This window comes from Rhipicephalus microplus, chromosome 3 (genome assembly GCF_043290135.1).
Source record: "Rhipicephalus microplus isolate Deutch F79 chromosome 3, USDA_Rmic, whole genome shotgun sequence".
NCBI classification, from domain to species: Eukaryota; Metazoa; Arthropoda; class Arachnida; order Ixodida; family Ixodidae; genus Rhipicephalus; species Rhipicephalus microplus.
The window spans coordinates 50,904,157-50,929,647 of NC_134702.1; the positions used below are offsets into that span (position 1 = coordinate 50,904,157).

At 42.3% G+C, this 25,491-nt stretch overlaps 2 protein-coding genes across 4 annotated transcripts in view; one reads left to right on the forward strand and one right to left on the reverse strand.

Annotated features, from left to right (window-relative positions):
- Uba3 (Ubiquitin-like activating enzyme 3) overlaps window positions 1–25,491 on the reverse strand; it is a 75,554-nt gene that overhangs the window by 24,001 nt on the left and 26,062 nt on the right. The window contains exons 1-6 of one of the 2 annotated variants that reach the window (XM_037425576.2): window positions 4,650–4,802; window positions 3,634–3,724; window positions 2,099–2,179; window positions 1,128–1,210; window positions 957–1,037; window positions 189–232 (exon numbers count right to left, since the gene is read on the reverse strand). In XM_037425576.2, the coding sequence (XP_037281473.2) occupies window positions 189–232; window positions 957–1,037; window positions 1,128–1,210; window positions 2,099–2,179; window positions 3,634–3,724; window positions 4,650–4,696 (427 nt within the window). In that variant the 5' untranslated portion in view covers window positions 4,697–4,802. Of the gene's footprint in view, window positions 1–188; window positions 233–956; window positions 1,038–1,127; window positions 1,211–2,098; window positions 2,180–3,633; window positions 3,725–4,649; window positions 4,803–25,491 lie in introns of those variants that run through there. The other variant, XM_075889553.1, reaches the window with a different exon arrangement.
- The window catches only part of LOC119174575 (syntaxin), a 28,249-nt gene continuing 8,277 nt past the window's right edge, over window positions 5,520–25,491 (forward strand). Inside the window, exons 1-10 of one of the 2 annotated variants that reach the window (XM_037425564.2) lie at window positions 5,520–5,692; window positions 10,655–10,726; window positions 13,140–13,239; window positions 15,560–15,634; window positions 16,268–16,341; window positions 17,177–17,285; window positions 18,624–18,697; window positions 19,729–19,866; window positions 22,172–22,282; window positions 23,703–24,141. In XM_037425564.2, the coding sequence (XP_037281461.1) occupies window positions 5,660–5,692; window positions 10,655–10,726; window positions 13,140–13,239; window positions 15,560–15,634; window positions 16,268–16,341; window positions 17,177–17,285; window positions 18,624–18,697; window positions 19,729–19,866; window positions 22,172–22,282; window positions 23,703–23,780 (864 nt within the window). In that variant the 5' untranslated portion in view covers window positions 5,520–5,659 and the 3' untranslated portion in view covers window positions 23,781–24,141. Of the gene's footprint in view, window positions 5,693–10,654; window positions 10,727–13,139; window positions 13,240–15,559; window positions 15,635–16,267; window positions 16,342–17,176; window positions 17,286–18,623; window positions 18,698–19,728; window positions 19,867–22,171; window positions 22,283–23,702; window positions 24,142–25,491 lie in introns of those variants that run through there. The other variant, XM_037425555.2, reaches the window with a different exon arrangement.

Here is a 25,491-nt window from a genome sequence, read left to right on the forward strand (position 1 = left end):
CAATAACAACAATAAAAGTGCAATGCACTGCATTCAGACTTTGTACATAAAGACAATGAAAGGAAACTCACTGATGTGCTTCCATCCTCATATATACAATTTTACAATTACCATCACAGCTTGTAAAGTAAGCATCTCTTAATCAATAATATGAAATGTAAACAGCACACTATAAAATTCATCCTCACGTTGGTAAAAACTTTCATCGTAGTCCTGGATTTTCTTGAAATGCCTACATGGTGCACATAAGTCAAGGATACAGTTTTATCGCAATGTTCTATGCAGTATAGTAGCCTCACGGTGAGACTACGTGAAGTGCACGTTTTTGGAGTGTACAATAAATTTTTAGAATTGCTAAATATTCAACATGCACTCAAAAAAATTTCTTCATTTCTGTGTCAAAGGCACTCTAAAAAGACACCACTAAAGAAGGAGATGTTCAGAGTCAAATTGGCAACCGCCAAATGCCCTATTTACTTACTGTGGATGGCCTAAAAAGTGCAATAAAAAAGTTTATCGGCTAAGTTAGCTAAAAATGATTAGTCAATGTTATCAAATTGGTTTTGGGGAAGGCTGCATGTGCTGATGCATTTTTTTAAATTTTCGTATACAGCTTTCAAATGTCCTCGTCAGAAACAACCTTATCCCAAATTCAGAACATTACGTCTACCACCTTTTATACGAATTAGGCACCAGTTGTTCTCAAAGATCATGCCCAGGTACCTTACTGATTTAGAAATATTCAGGGTTTTGTGTTGTTTTTGACAACATTATAACACTGCTTACCCATGTTTTGGTGCCAACAACCTCCTTTCCACAAGCTCTTCACACTATATCCGCTCGTATTTCAAATGTATATTTTGCAGGAAGAATTTTTTTTAAACGTGGTATCATTGAAATTGGCCTCTGATGAAATGTTTCTTAATGTCATGTGTGAGCCTAGCTTTGAAGGATACGCTTTGACTTGACAGCCAGGCACTCGCTGGTTGATGAAGGCTGCCGCCACTTCTGCTTTTGATTTTCCTATGTCACTTTTCCTGAAGGAAGAACATTGCATGTTAGAGCTCCTATCAAAGGGCAGCAGCACAGGACTAGATCTGCTACAGATTGCGGCCACCAGCATGTACCTAAAGAGAAACTGTCGGTTGAGGTTGGACAGGTCGATAGTGTCCATGTCGATCACATCTATGTGCCGGAATCCCATTAAGGCCTGCAGAAGAGTAAACAGATAAGAGTTCAACTTTCACATTTCATTATCTTTTTATGCCTTTCATTGAAAAAGTAGGCACACACATATCCCGACATTCCGAAGCGACAACAATGAATAGTTTATGATGTGCAAATGAGTGTTGCGTGCCAGAGTTTTAGCTTTACCTAAGAAGATGGACGTCCTTTTCCCGCTGGAAGTCCATAGTAGAAGTACTAACCAAGGTTTGAGGACACAACTTCAAAGCACGTAAGATATTTCAAATTAAAATTAAGTGCTCAATTTATCGCATTGTCTTGAAACATTAAATTTTTTAATGTACTGTTTAAAAAGTGAGTACCTGGGTGACTTAACAATGAGAATCACTTAAAGTAATGAAGACAGCAACACGCAACTTTAATAGGCATGCAAAGATACCAAATTGAAAACTGAATTCTCATTCTAAACGATGAGATGCAATCTTACGTGAACCTGCATGCTGTAATTGTTTACCTGCCAATTTACACCCCCAAAGCAACAAGTAGCTTTATTTAGTCAAGTTGACAAGAGCTATGAGGACTGCAAGTACAGAAAGAGACATGACAATCTCTTACATGTACGTCAGTCAACATACAGAAAAGGTGTGCTGAAACAACAAAACAATGCTAATGACAAACAACAGGAGCTAACTGAAAGACCGGATGTGAAGGAGAGTTTTACATTTTGTCAGACAAAATTCGGGATTTGTGAAAAATAGGCAAATATGAGAGGCACCTTTGCCATGTAATATGAGCATTAAAAGTGTACATGATGTTTAACTAATTTTAGAGCTAACATTGTCCACAACTTTTACACAAAAGAATTTCAATCTAACTTTCTGAATGAATAAATGAATGAATGACAAGGGCTTACCAAGTCTTTGAGCATCTCGCAGCCTAAGCCACCAGCTCCAATAACCAGAATTTTACACTTGTCTCGTATCATCTCCATGTTCTGCAATTCCAGGAAAGCATAGGCCAAGTTTAACCACACATATTGGCCCTGCACTCGAAAAAAATAAACTCCACCAACTCAGTTTAAAAGGCCCCATAGCACATTTACAAGCCACAAAATTTCAACGCTGCAAATTTCGTTGCATGCTGTAATTGCTTTATCCCTCCTTTTGTTGCGAAGAAAGCACTGGAAGCTAAGCAAAGAAGGATGGCACGGGGGAGGAGAGTACTTCATGTGCACCTAGTGACCTTGAACAGTTTTTTTTTTTTTAATTCGACGAATGTGCGGTTTTTAAGCGCCGAGCACTGACACATGGCAGCTGCAGTAACTCCTGAGCGGCCCATGCTCAAATGAGCCAATGGCGTGGGACTTGAGTCTATGACGCAGTGATTTTGGGCTTGTAGCATTATTTGTCGAGAGAAGAGGAAGCAATTTTCAGCTGACAAGAATTTATTAAAAATTCTAGGCTGTGTGCTGCACTATGTTTGTCTCGCGTATTCTCTGGAGCCTCGACTAGAATTCATCGAAGCTCTCTCACTATGCCGAAAAAGTGTTACAAGCCCCCTTTATGCACTGTGGAAATGTGTTAAGAACTAACATTGAAGAATAAACAGAGCCCACCAATCAGGGCAACATAATTATCTCACATCTCGCTTGCTATGCTTATACTTTTGAAAGTATGAAGGATTCTTCCCAGTTCACCAACACTGCATTGATCAGGCATGGAATGCTCACATGCGGGCGAAAATAGGTAAGTACTTATACAACCAAGTTTAAAAGGTAAACTTTAGCAGGAGAACTGGTAGCATGTTGACTTTGTCAAACTGACACTGTTCCATTATAGTGTAAACCAACTCTTTTTTTTTTCAATGAGTACTTTTAAAGGAACCTTTGGCCAATACAGCCTGTCGTTTCATAAATTATATGTAGTACTAGGCCTGGAAGGTAAACATGCTGCTTAAAATTTAATTCGCAAGAAGAGACACGTAAAAGCAACAGCAATGTCTTTTTTTTAATTTTGATAACGAGAATACAAATGTTTCAGTTTCGATTAGTGGATTGGCTTGCACTTCAAATATAAAATTTTGTACAGCTGCTGCCACATATGCACGCCACCTGAAACAATCCTGGCAAACATTTTTTTCTTTGCATGACAAATATGCCTGTTGTAAACGTGTTTCTTGCAAAGATGTATTTTTGACAGATGGACTGGTGATGCTCCTTTGCATCTTCCTTGTCTTTTTTTTTTTCCGGTTTCAAGCTTCATGCCAGAAACAACTTTAGCAAGCACAGACATTAACTAGCCCGGAAACAAGTTTTTCTTGAGCATCTGAAACAAGGTTTTTTTTTTCTTGCCATGAAAACATTTCATTGCAACTGTTTTGCTATCGAGGAGTGATCACTCAATCGTAGGTACACGCAGCAACGAAAAGCAGGACAACTTTAAAACGTACCCCAGGGCCTGGCTCGAAGTCTGGGTGCACAAAAGGGCCGGGCCGGAGAAGAATCTTCTCTATGTGCGTCCATCGCTTTGGCCAGTCAGTTCTTTGGAAAAAAAGGCAAACAGAAAGGTAGAACCAGCAGTGGTCGATAAGAGGAGTAAAATCTGCCCGAATTTGCAGCACACAACTACAGGTAAAGACCTTTGTTTTTTTTTCTAACGGTGTGTTAGAAACGTGCCTACTATGCTAAAACTCCGTTTGTGCAGCAGAGAAGCTTTAGGCAGGTGAAAAAAGCCTGGCCAATCGAACTAGCTTATTGCCAAGCTCGCAAGCACACTGTTTGCTAGTTACGGTTACAGGCTTATATATAATAAAGATGGGAGTTTCACTGTAGTCCAGTAAGCCCAGGCGGAAAATTTCGCTTTGGATAACGAGTTAACGCACCGCACGTAATACGCAATTTACTCGGTCAAGCTTACCGAAACGAGGCACCACATTTAAGGAGTGTAGTTTTGCCGAATTCTGAGCCTGGGATGAACTTACTACATCCGCGTTTATTGTGCTATATCGCTGCAAAGACAAAATTAGGGTAACAATCTTAGCATCACGGTCACATGCATTAGCGAAACATACCGTAATGAAGCGCATAATGTCCACAATCGAAAGAAGTGCCAACTGTCAACAGCGAGCATACAACACCGGCTGACAGCTAACCCACAAACTAGTCAGATACAACCTTGCGCGGCTGTCAGTCATTTTCATAGCATGGCGTTCTTTATAGAACCATGAATCATCCGTCTTAGCTTTAAACAGTCTCAATACGTGATGGCAGGTATGAAAGAAGGCGGTGCAAAATAGCGGCAGTATATGCAAAAGATAATTGTGAAGCTTTCCGAGGTCATTAAACATGCACCACGTGCTGTGTATTGATTTGGTTCGTAGACTCATGACTAAACATTTTTTTGCGTGCACTAATTAAAACTCGCAATCGCACGTACGCGAACACCAAAGGAAAGAAAAGGTGTTACCCGTCAACATCCATATCGAGAGCCATTTCGGAGCAGGCGGCCTTCATCAGTTTTCTTCTTGGATTGTTGTGGATTGGATAGTATGCGGATTTGCGCACCCACACAGACCCAGCATTGAATGAACTGAGAACCGAAACTAACGATTGCGACAAAATTTCAAAACTTTACTTTTGCTTCCTGTATATGCTGTATGTGACAAAAGGCAGAAGTCAGCAATTGTTCCCAATTTCCTCCTTTTACTATATTTGACTTCGCGGGTATTCACAAACACACACACACGAGCAATAACTTTCTTATTTTGCATGCACTGAGCAGATACCGCGGCACATGATTCATTTTGCACTATTTGTGCTGTCAGAATATGAACAATTTATTCTTAACTGCACTGCGGCTAACGCTGGTTTTGCGCTGTATCGGAAGCACGTTCTAAAAGCAGGACAAGTTTGTAACGTGCGCCATTATCATTAGGAAATGCGGCTTACCGCCTCGATTTCAAGGCAGTGAATCGCCGAAGAACCCTACTTTCTATTCTGTCGATAACTCCACATCTCGTTCTCCTAAGTTCTGCGTTTCAGCCTAAACCAACCCGTTCGAAGTAAAAAGGCTCCTCAGTTTACTCGCACTAAGATCTACCGTTAAAGCCAGCCAACAGTTGGTTGACTTGCAGCGCTTGCTCCTCCGCAGTAGCTTCTCGCAACGGAGAACAAAGGAACTAACGACCACAATGAAGCAAGCGGAGCGGTACCGCGCTGAGAAGCCTGTTTGTGAGATGCTTTTGGCGATCGCGCGTTTGGGCGGGTTTTGGGGGCGCTGCCGTTGAGACCGCTGAGACCCCCCCGACCTGCCTGCAAAAATCGATCCGCAAAAGGGAGTAGTGCAGCAGAGAGTTCTTTCCGTGATGTCCTCGCTGCTGGAAATGAAAATGTGCCGCTTTTACCACTCGTGTGTGTTACACTAGTCAAAAAGTGTCGGCCCTGTGGACTAACCTGTGACTTCGCCAGACTATCAACATGACCAAGGACAGGCTCGCCGCCCTAAAAGCGGTAAAGTACCAATGTAACAAACGGCGACTGCGGGGCGGGTTGCATCGGCACTGCGCTACCGTCTTGGGACGGAAACCAAGTAGCCGTTTGAAACGTTTTGTGGGCAGAAACGTGGTTGTTGGGCTTTTGTTTTCGACCGGCCGACTTTCGGCGACGTTACTCGCACGTATATAGTGCTTCACGTCACGTAGTTCCGGCTTCTGACCTCCTGGGATGGGGGGAAAAAAAGTGGCATCGTTCTGTTTGCACGTAATACAGGCACAGTTGTAGTTACCGGACTCGAACTTCCAAAGGAGCGCAGTACGTCCGAAAGGAAAGAATCAACTTTCACCCGCACGGCACCGTTGATTGTTGCCTGGCGGCAGGACAAATGTCCACATGCCTTCTGCAGTGCCCAGTTGAGACGCGGTTTCGTGTTGTGAAGCTAACCAGGGGCACGCATTGAATCGATCAATTTCACGAGCGATGTGAGTGCTTAAGCCTAAAATTTCTCGCTCAACACCTTCCAAGATGCACTGCCGATCGGCGATCTCGGAAGAGCAACGCGAATATGTAGCGATTGTGCGAAGCTCGCAGTTGGTTTCGCTGCCGCAGTGTGCTCCGGCCGCACTCGCAAGCGTGCCGCGGCGCTCTGCTCATGGGCGCAGCACTTCGCTACCGATCAACACTCCCTCGGTTCGCGGCGGGAGCGGTAGTGGGGGGGCGGTAAAATCTCGCGTGTGTTTGTATCGTTGCCCGGATAACTGTCACACGGGGCCGAGGCACGAAACCAAAGATCGTCCCCACCTCCTCGATGGTACGTTGGGGGTGGGTGTAATCAAATCGCCGTGTGGTGATTGTGTTGGGCGCGAACGCAGCTGCGGTCTTTGCCGAGTTTGGTCGATTAGGAAAAAAGTCGTCGAGCGATGTGTGTCCGTCCGCTCGTTGGTAGTGTTCTGGCGTGCTAGAGAAGGAGGAGAGGTGGTTCCGCTTTGCTGGATACGACCCGTGTTTTTATTTTTTTGGATCGTAGTAGTGGCGAGATGGTTTGTGGAAGGGTAACCTCTCTCTGCTTGGCGTGTGTCACAGGGTCGCCCTCTCGCTCTCCCGGACCTTTGGCGACGCCAGCCGGAGGGGCGTGGGTGTTTCATTCACTGCCGACGTCAGAAGTGCGGCGGCGTCCAGAGTAGGGGACCTCTCTCGCAGGAATTCGATTAGTCAGCGCTAATTGGCCGGTCCTGATGGAAATGCCGTCATCGGTAGCCGCCAATATAAACTAGCCCAAGACGCTCGGCTTATTGTGTGGACGGTCGCCGCGGAGATGACCGCTCGATTGTTCAGCCAGGGACATTTTTACAAGTCCCACCCACCGCTCTGGAATGCGGAGCTCCTCTCCCTGTAGTCGTGTGTACGCAAGGCGCGTTCTGATCGGGTGTCGCGGCGCTCTCAGATCTTGCCGGCCAGCCTGTTGATTTGACAGGCCGCTCCGAAAACAACGGCGGCTTGGTGTCACACAATTCGCGTTTGCGCTGCCGCACTATCTCGGGACTGAAGATTTAGGGGCGGAACGCTTTCTTGTGGCATGCCGTCGGATCTACAAGCAGTGCCAGCTTCACAATGCTAGACAATGTTGTCTAATGGCAGTTTTCTTTATCGTGCCTTGCCGAGTTCCAGAACGATGTTTATAGCGCAGTATATTTTGGGTCTTCTGCGTCGCTTGTGAGCCACAAAGGTTCAACTTCTGTTCTGAATAACAAAACATTTGAAGACACAGAATGGCAGGATCAAAATAATGCAGGTAGTGCAATTAAATGTAGCTCCATGAACTAGCCCGCCTTCATGTCCATGTCAATATAGCTACCTTTTGAAAGGGGCTCGCTCCTTTATTGCATTCGGAGAGCGAAACCCCTGGGTTTTTCTCAGTGTGCTTTGCTCGCATCCCACGCAGCAGGTGTTTGCGACACCAACTTGCTAAAGCAGCAATGGAAATGTATGCAGAGAAAATGCACACATTGGCCATGCAGCTGGAAGAATTATTGGAAAGGAGTGTGGTTGTCCATAGCGATCTCCATAAACCAACTTTTTTTTTTTTAATTGCTCATAGAATGTAGAAAATGTGGAAATTATTTAGATCATGTCATAGGAGGTCTGAACTAGCAACCAGGTGTGTGTCAGGTGCTTTTATAAGTACATCACATGTTGGAACTTGTTTCTAGAGTGCATAAAACATTGTCTATAGTTTATGCATAATGGTCGCTGGACTAGTTAACCTATAATAGACATCAAGCACATTTTCAGCTGAGGGGTGGGCAGATGGTCTTCAGATGTACTGTTGGCTAATTGCGCGTCTTAACTTGCCTACACTAATAAAAATTAATGCAGTTTTGTTAAGGAATTGGGGTTGTTTCTGTTACGTCTAGACCAGCTGCATCGATTGCCTCCTATTTTATTCTTTGTTCCTAAATTCTTTTACCCCGCCTTGGGAGACACATGTGCATCTCGAACAGCAGTTGTGTAGGGCCTCGTTTATGACTCTTCACGAAACCTTTTGTTGTGCGCAAGCAAGTTACGCTCCGCCGCACCCCGCACTTATCCCCTCTGTGCTGCCTGTTGCGCTAATGGAGCTGGTGACTCACACTTCCTTGTTTGTCCGGATATGCGAGAAGACGCTCGTGTCACTTGCACGTAAATCTTGCACAGGCCATCCATTTTCTCGTTTTGCATATGCACATGCAACGTCACATTTCTGATCTGCCTATAGGCCTTGCACAGCACTCTTGCATTGTTGAGCGATGTCCATTTTTCTCTCTCCTCGTTGTAACACTCGAGAGAAATTGGGAAATGGCACTTACGTCGTCGACATCAGCTGCGCTATCACTGGCTTGTCCTTTATCAGGTTACATATTTTAAATGCAGTTTTTGCGCATACATTCTATTCTTTGGAACTATTTGAATAGAATCTGAGCAGAGCTCTGTCCATGCACCACTGCCATGTTTTCATGCCCTCAGTCAGCCTAAACAAGATCATCAGTTGCTGTTTAACCCTTCTGTGGGATATTCAATTGCTAGCTGCCTTGTGGGAAACTGTTCACGAAGTTGCAAGGTTCCAGCTGTGTTTCATTAAGCATGTTGCACAATGTTGGTAAACGAATGCACACCTTCACTCTTCGCTTGCTTTGTAGACTCCCTCTAAGTTGCGTTTTTGACCCAGAGGTCGCAGGATTGAATCCCAGAATTATTTTCATAAAGGCGAGATGCTACAGCTCCATGTACTTGGGTTTACGTGCCTGTTAAGAATCTCAGGTGGTCAAAATTTACAGAGCCCTCCGCTATGGCATCCTTCATAATATCTTGGTTTTAGAAAGCAAGACCCCAGCAGTTATTATTATTGCTAAAATGTTTCCATTTCATGTCATTTTATTTTATTATACCCCTCAGGGCCAGAGGCATTACAAAAGGGGAGTGGTAAGAATACTGTGCAAAAAGAAAAAGTCACAAAAATACAATAAAACAAACAAGTGAAATAAAACGCATATGAAACAAGGGAGAGAAGTGCGAACTTACAGTGAGTTTAGAAAAATCCTGGGTATACGATGTTAGCTACGGAATCGAGGAACTGTTTATGATTAATAATGTTTACAACGTCCACGCGAAGGCCATTTCAATCACGAGAGGTTCATGGTAGAAATGAGTGTTCAAAGTGCGCAGTATTACATGAAGTGAGTCCGACATTATGATGATGGTCTTGTGCCTTGGGATATAACGTTAGCTCAAAGATGAGGCGATCGCAAAGTGTAGAATGATGATACGTTTTGTGGAACAAGGCAATGCCCGACACTTCTCTGTTCAATGATATTAGCGGGAGGGAAAGGTCTAATTTCATGGAAGATTTACTGGCAGTGCAGCTGTAATTAGAGTGAATGAAACACGTGGAATTGTTCTGGAACATTTCTAGAGCAGAAATTAAGTTTGCTTGGGTGGGATCCCAGACCGGTGTAGCATACTCCAGTTTCGATCGAATCAGTGTTTTATAAAGGAGGAGTTTCAAGCAAGGAGGAAAATGATAAAAATTTCGATGAAGGTAACCTAATGTGCAATTATCTTTGTTAATTAAGTGCTCAATATGAGTAGACCAGTTCAGGTTTGATGCGATGTACATGCCAAGGCATTTATATTAAGTCAGTGACTCAAAATAATGTTATCAATGCAGTATGGTGGTGGACAGGAAGATTTTCTAGATACGTGCATGACTATACATTTAATACTATTTTGCTGCATTAACCATTCGTCACACCAATTAGCAACTGCACTAAGATCAGATTGAAGTGAAGAAAAGTCATAGTTATAGCACTACACAGACAGTTTTTCAGGGGATTAAAATTATGATAATGGGGCTTGACCCATGTTTTATACTTGAGAGAAACCTCCTTCACTGCATTCTCAAAACTACAGTATGATGCACCCATAATGAGCTTGTAAAATCTAGGCTATGTCTAGAATATGGCTTAGTTTTGCATGTTTGCACCTGCTGGAAGATGTTATCTTCACTTAGCTTTCCAAAATATGGTCGCATGCTTTTGGGACTGTTCAGATTTCACTGAAATATCAAGTGAATCAAGGTAATGATTGACTTTGTTACGCTTAGCTGTTTTTGTGTTACTATCGTATGCTACTCATTTGTAATAAAGCAAGTTAGTGGTGGTCTCATTCGAATGTTGCTTGGTGGTAAGCGCTTTTATAAGGCTTGGTCATGATTAAATGTGAATCTGGTATAGTGTTCAACTCGGTAGCGTAATAGGGTTTGAGAAGTGCCAGTGTAGATGTGGTGCAGACAGCTGTGCCACTTTCTGAAGCACTGTTATTGAGTTGTCCTACTTTGTAAACTGTCCTGTTGTACTCGTGACCTCACTAGGTGCATGTCCCACACTAGGCATCTTTTACATTTTACATCGCACTTTCTGAGACTTTATCCTACTTTTACAGGCACAAGGTGAAGACGACGTTTCTGTCACAGTAGAAGATGGGGCAAACTTCATGGAAGAATTCTTTGCGGAGGTAAGTTATGCATTCATCGACTGGATTAAAGCTTTGCACGTGGTAGTCGATAGCCTGCCACTAAAATGTGAGTAATTGAAAAGTGTTTTCTGACCCACTGCCTCTTATTATATTTGCGTCTGATTGCACATTAAGTTAGTGCAGGAAACGCTAGACTGAATGAATTACAAAATTATATTACTCAAGCTTTAACTCTTTCATTCAATGTACCTTGAAGACTCTGGAACCTGTTGCAGTAGCGCAGAAGTTAAGCTGTAATGAGCTCGAGATCATAAGATTGAAGTTGGCCACGAGAACGGCGTATTAAGGTGGCGCAGCAGGCAAAGACTTTGTTTCACTATGTTATGATATGGGACCGATCTTCAAGGACCTGTTTTGTGCATTTATGTACAAAATAACAGAACATACCGATACTAGTTGGTCAGGAGCATGTGGGATGTGTGCTCAGCTGCATGCTGGAGATTTGGTAATACTCCCCGTGGCTTACAGCAAAAAAAAAAAAAGTGGACATTTTATACAACTTCTGAGCGTGACTCTAGGCATAGATATTTGGTTCTTTAACAAAAGGAAAAAGAAAAAGTATACATATTACTTTGTTCATGTTTTATTATTTTGTCAATGTCAAACATACCTATGATTTAAGATGCCTATATTTTTTTAGCACTGTCATTTCTGTTGCATTGTCACCCTTGAAAGTGTGCATGATTTTTGTTTTTGTGCAGTAGTGCCTGTTTATTCTTAGATGCCTAGAAATTTGCAGAAATATTGTCTCAGAGAAATTCAGTGTCAGCATCTGTGTAAGCCAAAGTGAGAGCTATTTATTAATTTGGGGTGTAATAATAGTTGTTTGATTTTTATGGTCGTAACGTAAGACAGCTCAGTGTGCATTCTAATAAAGTTAGTCCAGACTTCATGTAGAAGTGACTGCTTTGCTTAGGTTCGCAACACTATTTTCTTCGCTTTGCAGCTTCCGGCAAGATCATTTATTTGTCATTATCTCTGCAAGTCAACCTCATAATGTTTGTTTTGGGTATTATGCTCAGCGCAACAGAGGGCATTTTGCATACAGGAAAACGTGATTCATGAATTCCCATGGTTAGATTTAGTTGCTTTAGAGAACTTCTGTTGTACAGAGAAACATTGAAACAAACAAAAAATGGTAAATGTGGCTAAAAATGTTATTAGCCAAGCCAGTTACTATCGGCATACTCCGTATCATTCACGTGGGGTCTACAGCTGCAGCACCTAGTAGGCATCAAGCAGTTGCTTGTGCGGACTTTCGCCAGCAATGGCCAGCTGTTGCCTTATCTTCGAATTTCATGGTGACATTTTGAAGTGAATGGGGCTGCGTACGGGCCGAGGCTCGCTACCCTCTGTGTGGTTGCTCTTCCCACGGCAGTAACATTTCCCAGAGTTCAGCGCCCTTCGTGCCACAGCTGTGCGCGTGACAGCTAGCAGAAACAAAGAGCGACGTGTGTGTTGTTACTGTTTTGCTTGAGCCCTTGGGCCTGCCGCTGTTCTAGAAGGAACAAACTGGTAGTGCACTTTTGCTGATTTATCTTATCTCGCAGGCCAATTTGTTTGCGTCAAATGATTACATCCGCATATTACCAGCTGTTAGGGAGATCATGGATGACTGATCACCTGTCAAACTAGGCAGAGAGCTCAGAGTTCCATTCTTTTTACATTTCTGATGGCATGTTATGGTTATATGATGTAAAAACATTTTAGTGTGAACGTCTTGGTAAAGTTTAAATAAATCTTGAATGTGTTTCATTGATGACCATGTAATTTGTGAAAACATGCCCCACACATTAAGTGTTCCATCAACATTTGTCTCCACCTCTTGGTCTTTGTTTTGCCCATCCACTAAGCTTTCTCAACTAGCCTCGTGAGGAACATTTAAAAATCATTCTTTTTTGTATGTTGTGTTTGTGTTTGTAGAATGCGGTTTTCCGATTGAACAGCAAAAAAGAAAAGCAGCACAGTTGGCAAGTTTAAAATGGTTCTTTTCTTGGTAATAGAATATGCTGGTGGGCATAAGAAGTATGGTGATGAATAAAAGGTGGCCCTTTATTTGGTTTTTAATAGAGGCACGTTTAGTCAGCGAAAGTCACAGGGCTTGCAGAAGTCCTGCGATTACCACCAGAATTCGAGGCACTGATAGCCGATATTTCACATGACATGCACAACAAGCTGGCATGGTGTTGCTTAACAGTCCGCCTACTGCTCAATCTCTACTTCACTGGGCACATTTTTTTTGCGTCAACAAAGCTATAATAATTCGAAATTTTGTGCTTTCACCTTGATAAAGTTCACGTGTTCTGGTAAATGTGCTCATTCTTTCTTTAAGAACATAACAAAACGGGGTGGTAAAATTTTGAAAGTATGTTTATAATATCACCATTTTCAGGTGGAGGAGATTCGGGAGAACATCGACAAAATACAAGCAAATGTCGAAGAAGTCAAGAAAAAACACAGTGCCATTTTATCGGCTCCACAGACTGATGAGAGTATGTACCATTGTGCGACTTTTTGTGTTTGATTTTTGTCTTCTTTTTGTGTGTGGTTCGGCTTGTTTAACATAATCTAGAAACCATATTGCACTGCTTTCAGTGGACACCGGAATACTATTCGCTACTCAGTATAGGAGCCACAGTTTTTTACAGCCCATTTTTTTTTTTTCTGATGTAAAAAGGAGAATCCATGTTCTTTCTCTGTTGTCACTGTATGAAATGACATTTGCTTTGTCAGGAGTCTCTTGTCAAAAAGAATAGTGGGACATTTGTCAAACATCAGTTTTTCGAATTACAGCCACCTGAAGGGTATCCTGTGCTGGCATGCATTTTTCTTTTTTACATGATATTCTGCTGATAAAGGTGCAATCACCAGTTAGACTGCTGGTTGCAGTCAACACATGCCAGTGAAAGCAGAATGTTATTATTTATCTTGTCCCAAATGGATGTCAAGCAATTAATGATGCCTGGTTGTAATTAATATAAAGTTCTTTCTATGGTACGTGTCATCATGTCACAACACTCTCAATGCTGTTTTAAGGCATTGAAATCTGTAATTACAATTCAGTGACATCGAACATTAGCGATACAAAGCAAAAAGAGTGTAATGCATTGTGAGATGTCAAATATACAGCACTATATAGATTAATAGTGAAATGCTGGGTACAATGCGTGTGCAGTTACATATTTTAGAGAATGAATGAATGAATGAATGTAACATCAAGGCAGTTGCGATACATGCAGAAAACATAATCATCCGTCTAGTAGATAACTTTTATAGATGCAGTTACTAGCTCAGCTTAAAGGCTGTTTCACATGCTGTGATTGCAGAGCAAAAACTCGTTCTATTCGCGCTGTTTGCTCATTTCTCAACCGCCGCTATTGGTGGTTTTGTTTCACACAGGTTGCGAATGGATTGCGATTTTCGCTTTGCATGTCGATGGTGCACAAGGTTGCTTGCTGCAGTTATTTGTGGCAGCCACTGCGGAATTTTTCAAATTTAATCTAGTTTCAAATGTAAACCTTTGCATTATGATATTGTTGACTTTTCCTCAATGGTAATGAAGAGCATGCACAATTTTGTCATGTAAAAACCCTTCTTAGTTATAATTTGTTTCAAAATGCAAAACAGGGGCCATGACCAAAACACTTTCTTCGGTCCAATTTTCATGGCTTGGCCAGATAAGCACTACTTCAATGTGTCTGCACTAAAAGTTGCTCCACTGCTGCAAGTGGAGAGAAATTTTTTCAACTTGTTCATTGCTCACCGCTGACCATTGCAGCAAGACAGAACGGCTGCGTTTTCACTGCGAGAAATTTCGCAGCCTGAGAATTGCGGCATGCTGCATCATGTGAAACGACCTTAGTACGTTTGTATCATTGTAAAAAAAAAACCGAGAGACAAATTCATTTCTGTTTCATATGCATCAAGATAAACCCTATCAAATGCTGTGTTAGCAGTTATTGTATTAGGAATAGCTGTGTAAAGCACTTTACGCATTAGAGGAGAGATACGAACGTATAGATTAGAAAAATTTGGTCATAGAGTGGGTGTGCTTCTTGGCATACGACGTGTAGAGGACTTGGTCGTTAATTTTTTCTGCAGCAAATGCTGTTATGAGATCACAACAGCCACTGATTTTGGTGGCTTAGTTGTTTGCCACCACTGCTGTTAGGGTCAGTAACCGCTATTGTGCAATATTAGCCAAAAAAATATATGCAGGATTGGATAGGACTTAAAGCTGGGCCATCTGCAAGGCATTGAAATATTCTATCTCAGCGCCACACCAGTCCTTGAAACTCTTTTGCAAAGAGAACCTGATCCCTATTGTCGGACGAAAAATCTCATTAATATACGCAATGTGACGTGGCAGAAGAGTAAAATAACAACCAAGTGTCACACAATGCAAATCGCATGACAAGTGGGTCGTAAAAGCCTTCCAAACCATCAGAAAAGACCGAGCTATGAATCTTTAGTCATCAGCCACGGTATCAACAAAGTGCATGTAATGCCTTGAAGATACATTGCAGGGACCTCACTTCACGGAATACCGAATGTAATGACATAGTATGTGCTTTCCTACTTCACTAAAATTATGATTCATGTATTACTGGTTTTCTTGCAAGTCTACTTGTTCTAGTTGCCTCGAGAGAGTTTGTTTTGCGGGCTCTAGAAAGATTGTTCTTCCTGCTTTCGCTGTGATTTGCTGTGCGTTCGGCGTAGACCTGTGCATGTTTTTTTTTCTTTTAGCTTCGCTACGGTGATGCTGATGCCATGTAGTTATTTCTTCATTATCGCTTGTGTTTTGTTATGCAGAAGTCAAGCATGAGCTGGAGGACCTTATGGCCGACATCAAGAAGACTGCCAACAAAGTTCGGGCCAAGTTAAAGGGTGAGTGTCACCATCAAAACGAGGCCGTTGTGGCTGGGCATTAATCCCTCGTTCGAATCATTAGAGAAGACTGAGCTATAAATCTTTGCCATCGGCCAAGGTATCAATAGAGGGCATGTTTCGCAGTGTCATTCATTCTTGCTACACACATTTCACATCACCTTACTTATTTTAATACCGATATGTTTTACACTCCGGAGAGTAGGAAATTTTAGGCCCTTATACAGCTGCATAACATCGTCGTAGTTAATGGCGCTCTCTGGCTGAGCATGGCCCTTGCGCCACTAGAACTTGCATATCATCATCATCAGGACCACTCGGCCATTCTTTTTTTAAACCATATTAGGATATGGCTGTTCTTTATTGGCATTAACAGTCTTGCAAGCAATAGTGTAATTCAGTTTGCTTAGAAACTTACGAAACTTGAAATGATCAAATATAGTAACCAGCTTTAGTGCAGGTTAGTCTCTTTAGTAGTCCATATGAATAATTCTTTTGTTCTTACTAGGTACTCCTATTTATTGCATATATAGAAGGCTCTCTGTACCGTACTGTCACACAAAAAATGGTATAGATTCATATTCATGGATTATTTTCATTTGCATAATTATGTTTTCTCAATCCTGTTTGTAGTCATGGAACAGAACATCGAACAATTGGAACAGACGCAGATGATGTCCGCAGACTTCAGGATACGCAAGACACAAGTAAGAACTAAGCAATAAAATTCTTTTCTCGAATCATTGTGCCACATGACTTTGAAGGAGGAAGAACTGTTTCTCCATTGTAGTAAACATGAAGAAATAATTGCTAGGATCATGGTTTTTAAACTTGCAAATTTTATGCTGATATTTATAAAATGTAAATATTGCAATACTTTTCACTGTAAACTCAGCCTGTTGTACTCTTGTGCTCCCAAAAATGTTCTGACCTCATGGTGCTAAACAAGATAACCCACATTGTTTTGTTATCAGTGTGCCACCAGTGTATTTTATTATCGCAATGCCCACAAATGTATAAGAATATGCTTATTCCATAAAAGTGGGCCCCTGGGAGTCGTGGTATTCTTCCTGGAATCGACAACTGCATGCCAATTTCATTTGCACAACAATCAAAGGAAAGGGTCCTTATTTTAGCTTGCATGTGGGCATGAATATGTGCTATCAAATTGGAGCTCTGTTTGGTCTTTATCATGACTTATCATACCACTTCATATGCTTAATACGTACTTTGGTAGTCATTGTGAAGATTGAACACCTGAAAAGCACGAGTTAACAAAAAGGCAACATGTACAGGTACACCGACGTGTAAGTTTTTAGAGCAAGCCTTAGCTGTTTGTCTTCTCGAGCGATTCAGTATTCATCATACGGTCATTAGCAAATGCTCGCAGTCAGCTGACTAGAGCTTCTTGTCAAATTTTCAATGCTGCTTCGCCTGTAGTTATTGCTCAACTGACTATTGACACCATTTCTTCTTTTTTTTTTCTCTCTCTCTTTTTGGGCCATCGCTTCTTCTCTCTGTTTTTCTTTCTTTGGCACATAGCACTCAATGCTGTCTCAGAAGTTTGTGGAAGTGATGACAGACTACAACAAAACCCAAACAGATTACAGGGAGCGGTGCAAGGCCCGCATTCAGCGGCAACTAGAAATCAGTAAGTGTCGCCCATGTCTGCATATTTTTTGAAGAATGGGGAGTGTGCCGATTTCCAAATAATGGCAGGCCATAAAGGGGACTTTGGCTTGTCTTCGTGAAATTGCTGGCACAGTTTGTTTGTTTGTTGCTGTCGTTATAGGGCTTATCAGGTGCTAAACGTATTTTGGTTTATCTGTGTAAAAGATTATCTAAACAGAATCTTTGCCTTCTGGAACCAATTTACACGGTTCTATCAAGACAACACGCCCGGTTGCGCAGTCTAGTGCAGTGTTCATGCACACTTTGAAGCATGTCAAATATTCCAAGAGTCGTCACAACCACTATTATTGCAAGGTGTCTCTGTAAAGATGACAACCATTTTCCAGCCATTTTCTGAAGGTTCTTCTAAATTTATCCTGAATACAAAATGCTGTGCGTGTTTCAGATTCCCTGTGGGCCCATAGTGCTTTTTTGGTGCAAAACCACACCAAAAAAACAAGCGGCAAAGCGCTTTGTTCTGTTTTCTTTCTTCTGGTGTTGCCTCCTAATAAAAAAAGCACTGTGTATTCTATCTAGCCCGCTAACGCATTCTTTTTCCTATGGGCCATTTGTGCAACTTTTTGTACCTCGATCCTGAAGTACCTAATTATGCTTTAACTAAAAACCTGTAACAACTTCAGGGTTTTTGGATCACTGCTATTAATATGCCAAGAAGCAGCCACAGCCCTGCTTTGCCTAATGGAACATGGCAGCATGAAAATGTACATTTGGCCACATTGAGCAGCGATTGTTACAGTTGTCTAATTTCAAAGCTGCTAAACATATAACAATCTGTCAAAGAGATTTCTGAAACTTTCGATTGCCAAGTTTTGTTGTTATCGACTCATCTTATATCGATATTGTTAGTTCTTTTTCATACATTATGCTGGGCTATCTATGCACTCTGTTTGTGCCCGTGCTCATCAGAGTTTGAATTGATGTTCATATTCATTGAGAGCTGTCTATTTTTCCAAAAACCATAACATTGTAGAATGTTGATTGATTCATTTGGTCTGAGAAGTTACTGCCGTATGACCCAGTCAGCTACAATGACGGACAAAGAACATGTGTGGCTTATGATCCACTCGGATCACTCATCATATAAACCAAAATATGTTTTTTTTCTCTTGTTTAATTTTTAAATGTAGAGCTATGACACACGTTTATTTGATGACACAAAGAACGTCTTACTTTCTTGCTGGCTTAGTTTATCAGCTGCTGACATAAGCTTGCGCCGTAGAGCTCTGAAGCTTTAAACTGTCGTAGGCTTCTGGCGCTGTAGTGTACAACCATGCCTTGTTTGCATTGTCATCTGCAGCTGGGCGTATGACAACCAACGAAGAACTTGAAGAGATGTTGGAGAGTGGGAACCCTGCCATCTTTACACAAGGAGTAAGTGAAATACAGTTTTAATAAGTGAAATCTGCTAGTAAAGTTTACATTGTAAGTGGAATGAAAATGGCACCAGAAGAATGAGTTATGCTGTGATTGAATGGCATCAAATGCAGCTAGTTTAGCATACCTGTTTGTGTGTGCGTGCATCTGGATGTGTGCTAAAGGCAGTGTATTTTAACAAAATGAAGTAATATGCATTCTGTTGTGTGGCAGCTGTGCGTTAAGTGCACATACTGACACATGTAATGAGAGACCGTTCATATATATGAAAAGTAAACAATCATTAGCTCTTTTTGTTTCATCACTACTCATTGTCTTGGTCATTGAAAGGATGCTCAGACCAGAAACAGTTTTTTTTTACATCAGCGTTTTGGCTCGTTTATACTGCCAACTTGTAGAAGTTGCATGATCAGTTGGTCGCTTTGGCCAAAAGTGACTTGATTAGAGTAAAGGGAGGAAGGGGGATAGATCAAGGGCTTGTTTCCTTGTTAGAAACAAGCTCAGAAACTAGCTGACAATGAAGCCAAGGAAGGTAAAGAAAAGGGGACACTATTTGTGGTCTTTAACTGTAGTGTAGTAATTATGACATCAATTGACCGAATCAAGGTGCACAGAGAAAAACTTTGCTCTTGATTGGGTCTGAACCAACAGCCAGTCACTAGCTGCATAGTTCTTCACTCGCAAACCTCGGAACCAATCAAATCTCTGAGAACAGGATGTCTGCCTATTTTACGAGTCAGTAGCGATGCGAGCCAAAGTGGTGGGTTTCACCAGCCAGTTAGAACATCGACTGACGTGAATTCCTTTCAGGTTGCTAATCGCAATCCATTGTGCAAACTCCGTCAACAACTGCTGTGAATGTGCCCTAGAAAAGATCTACAGTGCTGTAGCATCTTTGCTTTGCAGTGTTTCAACATCCTCCTTATCACTGTTGACAACCCAATGTGAAACTATGGCACTTCTTTCGAGTAGTGCCTTTGTGCGTCAGTTGATTGACCTGTGGTGCTGTTCTGTTCCCTCTTGGCTAGATCATCATGGAGACCCAGCAGGCAAAGCAGACCCTGGCAGACATCGAGGCCCGTCATGCAGACATCATCAAGCTGGAGACGAGCATTCGAGAGCTACACGACATGTTCATGGACATGGCCATGCTCGTAGAGAGCCAGGTATGTGCACAGGGTAGAGACGTCTTGCTTATCTTATCTGGTGCTGCTCTTCTCGGACTTGGATAAAACTCGGCTCTGAAGAGGCTGAGTTTCTGCATGACACACTATTATGGTGGCTAACAAACAGTGTGTCAGTTCTTAGCTTTTAGTTCATAACTATCGCAAATAAGGTCTGCAAGAGCGAGCAACATCTTGTTCAAAGATAACTCTTTGTGTACTGCACATTCAGTTCAAGTTATCTGTCGTGTAACAGACTTGAATGATCTGTCGGTTGAGCTTTATTGGGATTTCACTGTAAAATTGTGCCTCTTCTCCCTTACTCGGAGTGAGCAAGCTTGTAGGCTGGAAAGAAATGCTTGACTTGAACAGAGGTGAACAAAATATTTGAATAGGTTGCCTTGCAGCCTACAGCCTGTAGCCATTTTATATAACTGTAGTACCTTTTTCAAAATTCTACATCTCTCTGTCTAATGCCCTCCTAGAGACCTTTTCACATTATAGCTCCCTGGGCACTGCCATAATCCTGACGGGGCTGCGTTAGGTAGGCATGACCCCTTCAAAAAATGCACTACCGAGACTGTGCTGTCAGCCTATGTGATCTGGCGTGCAGCGCAACATGGCAGCATTTTTTTTCTCTCTTTTAAAGAGGCTTATCCAGTGTAACAGAGAACTGCATCACCACTGTTAAAGAAAAATACTTTTGATAAACTTTTTCTTTGGCATTGCTGATGACTGACAGGTAGATGGTGTGAGGTCTTCAAGAGGCCAAGTAATGTTGGCTGTAAAAGTGTTTATTTGTTCCGTGACATTGCCAAATGCATTACCGTCGGCAGCATTGTCTTTTAGCCCTGCCATGTATTGTGAAAGCGTGTAGCCAAAAAGTTTTGCAAAACAAAAACATTGCCTGAACAAGGCGTTTTCAGATACTGAAAGTGCATTATAGCCCAGCGTTCTCAGAGACCCTGCTGCAGTGATCTAGTGGCTAAGGTACTCTGCTGCTGACCTGCAGGTCACGGGATCGAATCCCGGCTGCAGCGTCTGCATTTTTGATGGAGGCGAAAATGCTGTAGGCTGGTATGCTCAGATTTGGGGGCACATTAAAGAACCTTAGGTGGTCGAAACTACTGGAGCCCTCCACTGGCATCTCTCATAACCATATGGTGGTTTTGGGACATTAAATCCCACATATCAATCAATCAACCAGTCAGCGTTCTCGGAGTGTGGGCATGTGTTGGTTGAATCTAGTGCTGTAGCGCAGCTAGATGCCACCAACACACGCCCGCACTCCAGCAGCCCCACTCTCGGATACTTTGTTCCTAGTTAGTTCGACAGGCACACCCATCGGTGGAGTATGCGCAGTTCAGTGTGCGCACAAACCAATCCCTGTCCAATGTACCCCTTTGAAAAAGTGTGCCATTGGCTAACTAACTTAACCTTGTCTGACCATTGGAAAAACTATGGTGAAATGGTGTCGCTGCCGCTTCTCTTCACAATGCATTGCAAGTAGGTGCAGACAGTGAAACAAGCTCACAGATGATCCGAGAGCAGTCTCAATGCCTGCGCTCAATGCCTCCTTGATTTCGGGAGAAGCAACACCTTGAAATGGTTATTTTTCACTCTGTATGCCGTGGTAGAAAAGAATTTTGGGGAGAATGGAGTCCCGGTATGCCACCCTCTGGCTACGCCCCTGCTCACAGAGAAAACTTCCCCGAAGAAAATTTGGGAGGCAGAAAATTCAGCGTGACGCGTCACCACATTTGCTACATTGCACTGCCCCTCATGTGAAAATCAAGTGCCTAATGCTTCCAAGCTGCTGTCACTGGTATTTTTTTTTGTACTACCATGTATAATTGTATTCAGTGCATGCAGCCTGCATTGACTGATTCTTTCGTGTATGTGCAAGCCGGTTTGGATGACTTGTGTGTTCACTTTTTCTTTTGGGATGGGAACACGAGGTAAAGTGGTTGCAGCAATACAAAGTTAGAGCCAACAGAACCCCCCTATACTGCTGTCATCAGTCCCATGAGGCACAGGTTTAAAATGGTCCCTTCCAATCGGCTCGGGCCAATCGGGGGGCTCCGCTATGTGTCCAACACCTCCGCTAGTGAAAATAGTTGGTCATGTTAGGTCAGATGTGCACATCTAAATTGTCAGTGCCAGGCATTGAGCAGTCATTGCAAAACACAGTTCGCCATTTGAACGCCAGAAATTTGCTCCACGAGTGTCACGCTTGCATCTTTAACGGGGCACGTGAAAGAGGGCATTTTTTCCTGTTCCTTACGCGCTCCCATGCCCCATCTTACAGGGAGAGATGATTGACAGGATTGAATACCATGTAGAGCACGCACGGGACTACATCGAGACTGCCAAGCAGGATACCAAAAAAGCACTCGTCTACCAAAGCAAGGCCCGAAGGGTGAGTTCGGTGTGCTTCTTTCAACATCCAGCTTGTAGGTGTACATATAGCAGCTACCACACTTTGTTCGCAGACAGAGGCAAGGCTGATGCATTGCTTTAAAGAGCAGCTGTCCTTTCATCTGAAGTAAACCTCATTAAAACAAAGTTGCATCTTGCAAGAAAATAAGTTTTTTATATTCAACAGTCCGTTGTAAAGGTTATTTCTGTCACTTACCTATTGCAAGACTATTTTTCGTTTACTTCTCTATAAATGGTATTTCGTTGTATCCGTGTTCTTTATATCGAGGTTTAAGTGTATCTTCATTAACATTTGGCAAACACTCGCACCCTTCTGCGTGGCTCATTGAATGTGTAATGCATGCGAACCTTCGTAGTAAGATATGCATCTATGCCGCCTCTTCCAAATAGTATATGCCGCAAGCAATGCTACTTCATTACTATTATGCCCTTCCTTTCTGTTCTTTTTGCATCTGTTGTTTAGAAAGCTTTTACGACTCACTAAATTCATGCAGCTTTAAGCAGAACTGTCAAGTGAAGCTCCTCTAGTGATCATTTGTACATCTCTGTGGTTAATTAAAACCTATTAAGTTTCATTTGTCTTGGAAAGTACAGGCAACACTCATGTGAGCTTTTGTAATGACTATGGGGGAAAGAAAAAAAAGGTAATCAGCAGTGTTTCTATTAGCAATTTGACTTTTAAATATGGGGCTCAAGAAAAATATATCAGCTGTCCTTGCTATTTTGGTCAGATGAGATAATTTTTGTGAAATATTTCCTTAGCATGTTGATCAAAAATGCAGATACTATTGCTCTTTCTGAAATTTCTCTAAGACCAGGAGGGCTCTCAGTGAGAACCTTATACTGTATTGTGTAATTGGCATAGAGAAATGTCTTTTGTGTTGTGGCAAGTAGTTTTGTCTAGATTTTTTTATAAATTGCAGCTTTATTATTATTATTATTATTATTATTATTATTATTATTATTATTATTATTATTATTATTGAATATGTATAGGCATTTTGGTGTAGCTTGAATCGCAGCTTGTCTAACCTCATGTGCAAAAATAGGAACTACTAATAAATACTCCCAACGCTTGATTGACTAAAGGGATATATAGAAATGGAGTTCCTTATTGTCGGGCGATGCGTGCTCATCGATATATCGATATATTGCACTGATTTCCATAGGTTTATTTTGTGTTGGTTATTATATTTTGCTTTGTCTTCCATGAGCATATTAAGTTTGTTACTTACATTTATATTTTTGTTTGTTTTGTTTTTCACCCTTCCCACACTTCCTTGCACGCTGCACCCCAATCCCGTCTCGATTTTTTGTGTTTCTCCACGACATCCCCAACTGTCGATCGATCCTCCACAATGAAATGAAACGACGACAACATCCGTTGTTGCACTCTTCAGAAGTGCATCATTATAATCTCCATCGTGGCTGTGATACTCATCATTATAATCATAATCCTCGCCGTGCAATTGTCGTGAGGAACCAGAACAACCTGGACAACAAACGGGAGGAGGCTACGCAGTGTTCGAGAGTGGGCACGCAGATGCTGACAGTGCGAAAAACATTCATTGTCCCTCGGCTCTCCCTCCTTCCTCTCCTGGGCACAGCATATTCATCATGCCCAGCGACAATCGTGCGTGCCACCTCAAGCGTTTGGCTACCCGTGCTAATTGCTGAATGATATTTTTTTTCTTTAGTTACGCTATGTTCTTTTGTTGTTGTTTTTTCGTTTGACCAAGCTCAGATGTATAAGCAGTTGCCTTCCTTTTCTTCATTGGTCTGCCGCAGAATTCAGCTATCTCTGTATTATTCGCGGGCAGGCCCCGACTATTGTCCAAAGTACGTGTAACGCTTTAGCGTAATGCTCCTCCGCTATTGTCTGTAACGAGGATGTGCTTACGAAACGTTCATATGCTCTGGTGCTTTTCTACAACAACAAGCGATTCCTTCTCACAGAAACTGAGCAGGGCAATCACTTCAGAGTGTTATGCAAGCATCACAACTGCCCTGGCCAAGGAACAGTGCTCTGAATTCGCTTGCTGAAGTTTGGCGAACTGTTTGGTTGAGGAATGTTCGATGATACATGGATTGGCACTTTGTAGGCACATCGGAGGGATGATGCGAGAATAGGAAGGGTATGAATGTGAACAGCACTTTGTGACACAGAGCCTAAATCAAAAACAAGGAAGGTCGGCCTTTTTTTGTTTCTTGTGCCAAAATGAACCGTTTAATGTGTCCCGTCGGCTGATTTAACCCACCGCTAAGAAAAAGTGCATTGGACAGAAATGATGCATTAAGACTAAACTTACGCTCTGGCTTTGATTCATGCTGAATGGCAGAGTGCCCAGTGGATCATGTGTGTAATCATATAGAGTGAGCACATATGTATGTGTATGCATATGGCGTCCTTTTTTAATTGTTCGAGAAGTGATGTTTGAGAGGTGACAAAAGAAGAGATGCGGGACACAAAGGTGTGGTGCATGGGGCCTTTTTATACTTGGGGTCTCTTTTTGGAAGAATGAAACATGTGAATAGAGTGTGTTATGGAAAAATTCTCTCATTTTTCTGCTGCGTTAGCTTATCACATATTTGGTTAATACATTATATCAAGGTATCAGTTTAGCTTCAGCTCTCTCATTGTGTCATTTTTAGGAGTCTTGTATGTGTACACATAGGCATAGGAAGGGGGGCGCCAGCTTGTCACAGCGCCCCTCTTCTCTGTTAAGTCACTGTATGGGGCAGACTTTGAACCCCTCTCCCCCATTCCCTTCATAGGTGACTTGGGGGAGGGGAGGGCAACCGCTCCCTTAGCTGCCCCCCTTCGTGCACACGCCTGTGAGTGTACAGAGTGGGCTTCACAACTGTATACCTGATTGAAGTCTATATAAACCATCGTTGACTGAAATACAACCTTCAGTTGGCTGTATGCAGCTTGTGTGAACACCCGCGGCCACGTCTGTGTAGAGCGCGCGAGAAGCCGGTTTTTGCTCTGTGGGTCAAAACCTTGAGGGTGTTTCGGGCTCTGAAGTAGTGTAACAGGAGAATGTGAGGCCTAGTTGTCAGGCTGAGCATGTCACAGCCCGATACTGCCTCAAGGTTTCAAGCCGCAGAACGAAAACAGGCTGCTCGCGTGCTGCCACTGTACATAAGTTCCAGTGTATGTAAATTCACTAGTGAGTTAACCGCAGT